The sequence below is a fragment of the Sinocyclocheilus anshuiensis genome, unplaced genomic scaffold (genome assembly GCF_001515605.1).
Source record: "Sinocyclocheilus anshuiensis isolate Anshui unplaced genomic scaffold, SAMN03320099.WGS_v1.1 scaffold1240, whole genome shotgun sequence".
In the NCBI taxonomy this organism is placed as follows: domain Eukaryota; kingdom Metazoa; phylum Chordata; class Actinopteri; order Cypriniformes; family Cyprinidae; genus Sinocyclocheilus; species Sinocyclocheilus anshuiensis.
This window is the reverse complement of record NW_015542555.1, coordinates 1,200,418-1,210,200: the sequence shown is the minus strand read 5'-3', so window position 1 is coordinate 1,210,200 and position 9,783 is coordinate 1,200,418. Positions and strand designations below refer to the sequence as shown.

Below are 9,783 nucleotides of genomic sequence, written 5' to 3'. Positions count from 1 at the left end.
CATTCCTGCCATTTCAAAGGAGCGTCTCTACAGATGAGGAGCCTCCTGATGTAATGCTGTTTTACACTGTAGAAATGATCCACTCAAGGCTGCATTTATTTGATATGTGCAGCCTGAATATTATTAGAATTTAAAATAACTGCTTTCTATTTGAATATATTTTGAAATGTAATTTATTCCTCTGATGCGAAGCTGAATTTTCAGCACCATTACTCCAGTCTTCAGTGTCACATGATCCTTCAGAAATCAGTATAATATGCTGATTTTGTTTCTGTAACACAATAACACATTTTTCACAATATTACTGTTTCTACTTTAATTTGCAGCCTTTAAAAACATAAAAAAAAACTTTTGATCGGTTGTGTCAAATGTGTGAATATATGTTATATGTAAATAGGTCTGTTGAGCGTATTAAATATTGTCAGTAGACTTGACTTTACACCATGTTGTTTCTTCTTGCTGTAGTCTGCTAAACGAATCCACAGGAAATCCCTGTATGAGAGGTGAGACTGTCGGACTTGGAATAATAATCATAATCTTATACCTACATAGAAACAGTATTGCAGTCAAATTTAAAGCTGTTTTCTTTTTCCTATAGTTTTGTTCCTGGAGATCGATCTCGTGATGATGAGGGAGGAATGCCGAGTCGAGATTCAGAGCGCGATCGGGAAAGAGAGGTGGACTGGGAGAGAGATCGAGAAAGAGACAGAGAGAGGGACAAAGAGAGGGACTGTGAAAGAGGCAGGGAGAGAGAACGGGAACGTGAACGGGACAGGAGCCGGGATAGAGAAAGGGACAGAGACAGGGACAAAGAACGAGATCGAGACAGAGAGCGAGAAGGACCCTACAGACGTAAGTGAATCTGTGCAAAAATAAATCGCTTCCCATTCAGTCTTCATATTGTGTCTCTACAGTGTTTGTAAAGAGAATACTGAGAATATTTCATGCATTTGCCTTTTCTAATAGTTACTGGTAATAAGTGTTGTTCTGTTGAAAATCTGAACGTTTAATAATCATCTCTAATGTTGTTCAGGGTCAGACTCGTATCCAGAGCGCAGAGGTGTGCGCAAAGGAAACACTGTGTATGTATACGGCACAGGTTTAGTGGAAGACAGTTTGCACTCTGCCTTTGCACAGCATGGAAACATCATCGACCTTTCAATGGACTCACCACGCAAGTAAGATTGTTTTCTGATTCTTTTGGGCATTTAGAAAGGATTTTATGCTCAAGAAACCTTTCTCATTATTATCCATGTTGAAAACAGGTGTGCTGCTTCATATTTGATATATTGTTTTTCAAAATATAAATCTTTTGTAACATTGTAAATGTCTTTACTGTCACTTTTGATCAATTTAAATAAAAGTGATCTTTAATCTTGGTTCCTTCTTTTGAACTGAGAAATGTCTGAGAAAACATAAAATATTTAACCCATTTTTGCCCTCTGTCACTTACTAGTTGTGCCTTTGTCACCTTTGAGAAGATTGAATCAGCAGACCAGGCTGTGGCAGAGGTCAGTAGTCCATTTAAGGAGCCACTTTCCACACTTTTGTATTGTCATATTTTCATACTTTATACTTCCTCTCTGTACCTTTAAGAATTCCATATATAAATGACCTCAGTTCACTTCACATGAAATTGTCATTTGCATGTATATCTATCTATCTATCTATCTATCTGTCTATATAAAATCATAAGTGATGACCAAGTACTAGTCGTGATCCATAATTGTTTTAGTAATCCATACTTGATTCTATATTTGTCTTATACAAGGCCATAGCAGCAGAATAATTTGTCTATCCAAACTGCGTCCTTGCACAATATTAACTTGTACAATGAAAGGATTTATGCTAAAAATGAGAATAAAGTAAAACTTTTTTTGCATTTACAAAGTACATCAGTGTTATTTAAGTATTATTTAGATACCAATATTGTATTTATTAATATTTTGTTTTCATTTTAGTTTAAGATTTAGAAATGTTATGTGCTTTTGTCATTTGAATTAGTTTTGTTTTTAATATTTTATTTCAGTTTTAGTAATTCTAGTACTTCACCTTGCACTTATTTCAGTTTAAGTTTTTTTAGTATTTGTTTTATTTTTTGTTATTTCAGCTACATTTCAGGTACCAAAAACTATTCTAGATAGTTCTGGTACACTAAAAGCCAACCACACAAGTGATCAGAGGACCCACCGACTACTTTTATGGACAGTCATGCAAGCTCTAGTGGTCATGTGTTAATGAGCTCATGGCTCTGACATCAATACCATGTCGATTTCTGATGTTTTGCAGCTTTGCATCCGTAAATAGTGTGTTGTGGACTGTAGAGTTTTTGTACTGTGTATATTCAAGCTTGTCTGCATTGCATGTTAACACTCCAGCATTACACATGCGCAAGAAAAATCTGTTTTCTGTGATAGCACCCTGTGTCAGTATTTAACAAATCTTTATTTACTGTAAGAGAACCCTGTTTTTAAACTATTTCTGTGACTCTCAGCTGAATGGCACTACTGTGGGTGACGTCAACATCAAAGTCAGCATTGCCAGGAAGCAGCCCATGCTTGATGCTGCCACAGGGAAATCTGTCTGGGCTTCTCTTGGTAAATAAAGACATTTCACAGGGGAAAAAACTGTCAGGCAGAGGCTGAGTGTCGCACACTTGACTAACCCATTTCTATTTCTGTCTTCTTTTCTTGCTCCTGCTTTTTTCGTCCTTCACAGCTGTGCAGAACAGTGCCAAGGGCTCGTACAGAGACAAACGGAGCCAGGTCGTCTACACTGAAGATTTTTGAAAACCGTTATTTAGCATATGTTAAACTTGTAAAAGGTCCAGCAGTAGATTTTGTCGACATACAGCAGACACTTTGTTTTTCAAAGACGTGATAAAGTAAAGCTGTTACTTTTCTGTCATTTAATTAGCAGCGATTACTGCTCAGTGTTTCTGGACATTTAGCTCAGTCATGGATTATGACATTGTGTTCAATAAATAATCAATAAACTTTTCCATCAGCATGCCTGTGTTGACTTCATAATATGGGCTAACTAAACAACCATCACCTCAATGAAACATCTATACAGTGCATCTTCAGAGATGGACAGGCAGAAACTATAAGCCTGTTGAGTTTTTACCTGTGACATCAAGCAAATCTGAGCTTTGTGTATGAATAATAACTGATTTACTACAGACCTCTGCTGTGTGGAACAAGCTTTCCCCCGCAACAATTCACAACTTTAGATGGTATTGATGAAATGAGCTCTAGTTCAAACCTTCCAGTGTGCTTTTTGCCTAAAGGGAAACAGAATACTGAGAACACAAATACAGAGGCATGCACTGTTATATAAACTATCTGCATACTAAAGAGTAACATATCAGATTTAATGGGATTTTTTAAATTTTCTGTTATTTTTTCTCCCATGAGATATACAACATTACTCATGAATATGGGATAAAATATCAAAACAAACATTGCACAACTGCAACACTCAATATGTCAGCATTAAGAAACTTCAGTTACAAGAGCCAATGGGTAAATAAATGCACTGTCTGATATGTGTCTTATATGGACAAGGTGCATAAGAATTAGTCTGACAAGTAATAATAGTGTAAAATACAAGTAAATAGTGATTTCAGGCTGACGTAGATTTTGCTCTTTCCCAGTTGCTCATTCAAGTACGTAAAAGCTGTGACTACAAAAAGCTGCCTATGTGTCTCAGTGCAAGTCAGTGGTTAGATTAGGATTTGTGCAAAACTATACAGATACATAGTGGAATACTTCGTGGAAGGGTGGAAACCAAGCTTAACATGTTTAGTCTAGCTGATTATAAAGAATGCATAGGTGGATTCAGTAAAACAATAGGTAGGAAGAGTTGCCCGAAGGTTCTGGGTGGAAGAGAGGAGATACCCCAGCTGGTGAAAGATGAAGCAGATGAGCAAGAGGAGGAGAGTCTGAAGATATGATGAGATATGTGAATAAGGGGTAGGTCAGCAGTATTGAGGGGATCAGTGAGAATGCAAGAGCGGAGAAAAAGGAAGGAGCACAAGAGGGTGTTGTTTAGTTTGCAAGACATCTACTGGAAGAAAAAGGGAGTGGTGACCTATGGAGGGTGATGGCTTTATATCTAAGGAACAGGAATCCACTAACATCACTCATTTTCAAATATTGCATTTTTTGGGGAAGAATTTCTTTTCAGTGATAGCAAGAAGAATGTCTGGTTAGGAGGTCTGGAGGTGGGTACTTAGACACAAGCTACCAGAAGGCAGTTGTCACAGGATTTCCTGGGTGTGTAGAGCATGCATTGATGATATGGGTCAAGAAAGACCTCTTCTGGCTAGACTTGGCAAATGCCTATGGGTCAGTTTCACACCAGCCTGTTGGCTTTTCACTAGAGTTGTTTTATTTACTAGTTTAGAATGTATTAGGACCTTGGTCTTCAACCCTACTTCTGGGGACCCACTGTCCTGCAAAGTTTATTTCCAACCTGCTTCAGCTTACCTGGCCTGTGACTTTTCAAGTGATCCCGAAGACCCTGATATCTTTCATTGTGGAGGGGGAAAGAATCCAAAGTGCTGGTAGAGCAGCCAACTCAAAGCTAAGAGAGACTAGAGAGCGGTGACTGAAGTAACCACGATGAAAGAAGAAGGGTATCTTGATTAGAGTGGTTCACCATTTTTGGGTGAACTATCCCTTTAATGGGGCAAAATATGTAAGAAAGACAGCAGCTGGACCGAAGGCACTGACTGAGATGCAGCATGCAGTAATTCCCAACAGGTACCTGTATACGTAACAGTGGAGTCACTATTGTTTGGACCCTATTGATTTTTATTCTATGGATAAAAACAGTTAAATATATTATTTTGTGTTCAACAGAAGAAAGTCAGAGGAGAAAGTCACAGGTTTGACACAACATTAGGGTGAATAAATCAAGACAGAATTAAAATTTTTAGGCAAACTATTTAACTGAATAATCAGTCATTCATTCACTCCAGGCTTTAGAGGTCAAATGCATAGTAATCACTTATCGATTTCAAAGACATTTTCATGGCTGTGCAAAATAAAAATAGAAAAGTGTATAATGAAAAAATATCATTTTCATTATAACACCTACTTTACCTATTCAAATATGATTTAAACCCTAGCCAAACACCACCCTCATTGTTTCGCTGCATCTCCATGTGGTTTTGGGGCATGGTCTTTCCGTGTTGCTCCATCAGGTGACTGCGCAGAGCAGACTTGTGGGCAAAGCTGACGTGGCAGTATGCACACACATATACGGCCGTTCCCCACTGTGCACATTCATGTGGTCGCACAATGTTGACTTCTGAGTGAAGGTCTTGTGGCACAGGGGGCAGCAGTGGTGCTTGGATACTCCACAGTGGACGATCATGTGGCGATTGAAGATATTAAAGTGGCTGAAGTGCTTCCCGCAGCACGGATACACGTACAGCCGGTGTGTTGACAGGGAATGCATGGCTAAATCCTGCGTTGAGGAAAACGCTAATCCACACTGCTCACACACCACTGGCCCAGCTACGCAGGACGTGGATCCCACCACTGCCACAGACTCGTCAGCAGCTCCGTGCTCATTTGTATGTGTCCCGACTCCCATTCCCTCTTCCCCGCTGGAAGCTTCCACACTAAAGTGTGCAGGACCTCCATCAGAGCCAATCTCTTCTCCTTGTCTCTCTCCAGGCCTGTACTCAACAAAGACAGAACCATCTGTGAGATTCTGATTGGCCTGAAAGTCTGCTCCAAAATTACCCATTGTCTCATCTAGCGTCAGTAGGTGCTCTTGATAATCCTGATAGTTACCCAAGAGCTTGCGATCCTTGAAAGTGTACCGCTTCCGGTGTTTAAAGCCTCTTCCTCTGCCTCCCCTGTGCGCTCCGTGCCGTCGTCTCCACATGCGACCCGCCCCTCCGATGCCGTTGCCTTTGGGTCGCCCTTCCATATAGGGCTCCTCTATACCTGCATCCAGCTGCCCGTGGTCATCCAACACAACAACAGCTTCTCGGTCTTCCTCCTCAGCACCAGAGGTCTTCTCTGGGTCTTGATGTTCATCATTGATCTGCACCTGAAAGACGTCACTCTCAGGCCCGTCCTCTCCCTCGAAATGACCAGATGCATCTGATCCTCGGACCTGTTATGGTGAAAACATAAATTAGTAAACCACAACCGAGCAAACTACCACACTAAGAGCTGATCTAATCCTTTCGGGTGTTCAGATTGGTAGAGATTTACACCAGCATAGAAATCAGAAGTCGATTTGATGCATGACTGTTGTTGGCGATGGGTCTTTATGTAAAATGCCAATCCTCTGTGGTGCAAGGGAAACTACCCATTAAGGCTGGATGATATATTGAATATAGTGAATATTACAACGATTCTAATGAAATGTTTCCAAAAGAGCATTATACAAATTTCCAGATCCTTCATTGTCTCCAAACATTGTCTCTATGAGCACTATTAGCATCTGAAGCAAATCCAACAAGATTTACACTGTGTATGGTCAAATCACTCTCATCTTTTTGAGGGATGTTGGAGAGATCCCAATGAATGAGTACTTACACTGATGATCACTGGCATAGATGGATAGTCTTCTGATTTCACAGTCTGAATAGACTTGTTTGAGGTTGAGACATTCACAACTGGGCTGCAGCTCCGGGGCTGCATGTACTGGCTCAGGGCTCCTCTACATTTCTCCACCACATGCTCCATCTGCAGGTAGCTGGCTGCAGTCAGGTAGTTCACGATCTCTTTGGCACTGAACTGCAGCATCCCTGTGTAACAGGACTGGAGGAGCTCACATACCACCGCTGAGCTGTGCAACATCGACACCTGCTGGATAGACAAAGTATTTGTTGACAGAATCAAAACAACTACTGTTAATATAAAAATAAAATTCAAAAGAATCATTATCAGCTAGCAAAGGTACGTTCCGATTTTTAAAGCAACATCAAATAGAACTGCATAAATTCAAACAACAAATACCAAAGGTCCATTCACACCAAGAACAATAACTATACAGTTAACTATATCTGCATCCACACCTATGCACCAATGCACATTCTGTATATTATATTCGCGTGCTGCACTTATGTTGTCTGCCACTTTATATGCTCAAGCTCTTTAAAGTTGAAAGGAATTTAATTGCCTGTCAATGTTTTATTGTTCATCGGCTAGAAAACAAAAATCACTCTGAAAATGATTCCAATGATACATTTCTCTGTGTTGTTCCATACTCTCATTGAAATAGAATGATTATTACAATTTTATTTTAAAATTATTTAAAAAATTTTAATTATTGTCCCTTAACACCAAGTGCCACCAAGCCATATCTATAACATTTAAGAAACAATGAGGTTACTTAAAATAGTTAAAATGAAAATGTATATCAACATTTTTGCATGATTTTTAAGGGATGGGTTAATCTGAAATCAATGACACAAAAACTGTTATTACTTCAAGCTGTCCAGATGTTATTAGATTTTACCTTATAAATAAGAAATAAGATGCACCAAAGTAACACTAATCATACAGAAGATTTCACAAGAACTTGACAACAAATGACTTCACCTGTAGCTCTGATGAGGGGTTCAGGAGAAACTGGTCCCTGAGAAACGCAGAGCAAGCAGCCAGAACGACCTTGTGACCCCTGAACATGCGCCTGCCTCCCGCCACAATGGTCACATCACAGAAGTGCTGCTGTGTCCGCAGGAAGTTCATGTTACTCAGGGCGGTGTCTCCATGCCCAGGCAAACGGAAACTCACCACATCCACATCCATGTTTTCACTACAGGAAGCAAAAGAAAAAAAGACAAAAAATTTCAGTTTTTACTATTTGGAATATTTCATATGAATGCCCCCACAAAACAAATATCTACACTTAAAAATGAGCAAGTTTCTGTTACTACAATAGTTCATACTTTAAATGAAAGTTTACACACCCTTAGCTCTTAGTGTAACGTGTTGCCTTCTTGAGCATCAGTGACTGTTTGCAGCTTTGGATGTCAAAACCATACAGGCACTGTAGCATCTTTTGTTTCAGATAGACTGTTTAACACACTGACTGCCCTCAATACACTTCACTTCACTGATCTGATCTTGAGTGATTCAGTGAAGAGAAATACATAATCATACAAAACACACGAACACACATTTATGATATCTAGATGCATCTCCATCAACTGGACGAGCGAAAACACCAAACTAAAACACTCGCACTGATCTCGTTGTCTTTATGTCTGATTTCGGTCATTCCTACTAACTTTAGATATTTTCTATTGTGCTCCGTGTGTGTTAAAACAATTACGGCTAAGATTCGCAGAATGAAATGAAGTCATGAAACTTACAAAGAAATATTGAATACAAAAGATGATTTTCAGAATAAAAGCCCCCTTTGGACAACAATAAGCCAATGGTTTTTAACCTGGGGTTCGGGACCCCCGGGGGTCTCAAAGCGGTAGAAGGGGGGGTCGTGGGAAAAATTTTTAATTTTGAACGTGTGTACTTGCCTAATGGCCCCATCTACCGGCGAAATGTTGTAAAGTTTAATAATTTGAAAGCGTCACTGGTTGACATGGCAACCGCAATGGCAGAGGGAAGTAAAAAAAAAAATCTATTCTTATTCATAGAATGTCCCTTATTGATTCATATCACATCGAGGCAGAGGCGGAGCTACATGGTGGCCAACGCAGACTAAAATCTGGTTGGCCATCCCAGGTGCTGAGATGTCTTGTGATTGACTTGTTTTAAAAGGGGTCATATGATGCGATTTCCAGTTTTCCTTTCTCTTTGGAGTGTTACAAGCTGATTGTGCATAGATAAGATCCCTGAAGTTGCAAAGACTAAAGTCTCAAAACCAAAGAGATATTCTTTATCAAAGTTAAGACTCTGCCACGCCCCCCTAAAATGGCTCGTTCTAACACGCCCCCACATATCTACCTCACTATGTGGAAATATTAGCATAATGCCGCCCAAATGTGCAGCAAAGAAAGAAGGCGTGGTTTCAGTAACCGCAGTTAGTGTTGAAGCAGCCATGTCAGGGAGACGCTGTGTGTTTCTAGGCGAAAGCAAAAGCACTTTATTTGGCCTTCCGAAAGTAGATGCATTTAGGAATCTTTAAGATGACTTACAACAGAACAGCAATGCATTTTATGGACGACCGTTTCGTGAACCTAGGAGAGGAGGTAATTCTGACTTTGCTATGACAATCTGGCGCTTCTGAATCAGCTACTGTTTTGTTATTAGTTTAAGTATTTGCTATTGACTGTTCAAATGCGGAGTTTTGCGCATCGTATGTGTGTGTGTGCGCGAGCGAGCGAGCGAGAGAGACCAACTACACAAAATAATGATCTTTAAAAAAGCATCATATGACCCTTATTACGTTGTAACCCCGGTTCTCTGATAGCATTAAAGGGATAGTTCACCCAAAAATGAAAATTTGATGTTTATTTGCTTACCCCCAGGGCATTCAAGATGTAGGTGACTTTGTTTCTTCAGTAGAACACAAATGATGATTTTTAAGTCCAGCCGTTGCAGTCTATCAGTCGTATAAAGCATGGCAATGGTAACAAAATCTATGAGAGTAAAAAAAACAAATTTTCATTTTTGGGTGAACTATCCCTTTAAGTGAGGTGTCTCGCTATGGGATACGCCCCTTCCGCGTATTCCTCAGAAGATCTATTACATTATGCCAGCCCCAATTGGCTGGCAGACGTGACGTTGTGTCTGGGAGTGGCCTGACGGTAGAATTTAGCAGACGTTGGTGGACTTGAATTTGGAAAAA

General features: G+C 39.9%; 2 protein-coding genes across 2 annotated transcripts in view; one reads left to right on the top strand and one right to left on the bottom strand.

Moving 5' to 3' along the window:
* Nucleotides 1-3,003, top strand: part of LOC107694353 (negative elongation factor E-like) — a 4,298-nt gene extending 1,295 nt beyond the window's left edge. Inside the window, exons 6-12 of the mRNA XM_016494039.1 lie at nucleotides 1-50; nucleotides 466-503; nucleotides 599-852; nucleotides 1,034-1,178; nucleotides 1,457-1,511; nucleotides 2,495-2,597; nucleotides 2,719-3,003. Coding sequence (XP_016349525.1) covers nucleotides 1-50; nucleotides 466-503; nucleotides 599-852; nucleotides 1,034-1,178; nucleotides 1,457-1,511; nucleotides 2,495-2,597; nucleotides 2,719-2,789 — 716 coding nt within the window. The 3' untranslated portion in view covers nucleotides 2,790-3,003. The remainder of the gene's footprint in view (nucleotides 51-465; nucleotides 504-598; nucleotides 853-1,033; nucleotides 1,179-1,456; nucleotides 1,512-2,494; nucleotides 2,598-2,718) is intronic.
* A 1,671-nt stretch (nucleotides 3,004-4,674) lies between these two features.
* On the bottom strand, nucleotides 4,675-8,328 carry LOC107694352 (zinc finger and BTB domain-containing protein 6-like). The gene is given in 5 exon segments (XM_016494038.1): nucleotides 4,675-5,266; nucleotides 5,269-6,135; nucleotides 6,564-6,833; nucleotides 7,572-7,788; nucleotides 7,943-8,328. Coding segments are annotated over 4 exon segments (1,509 nt in total). The 5' UTR covers nucleotides 7,782-7,788; nucleotides 7,943-8,328; the 3' UTR covers nucleotides 4,675-5,104.
* Between the last annotated feature and the right edge of the window lie 1,455 nt (nucleotides 8,329-9,783).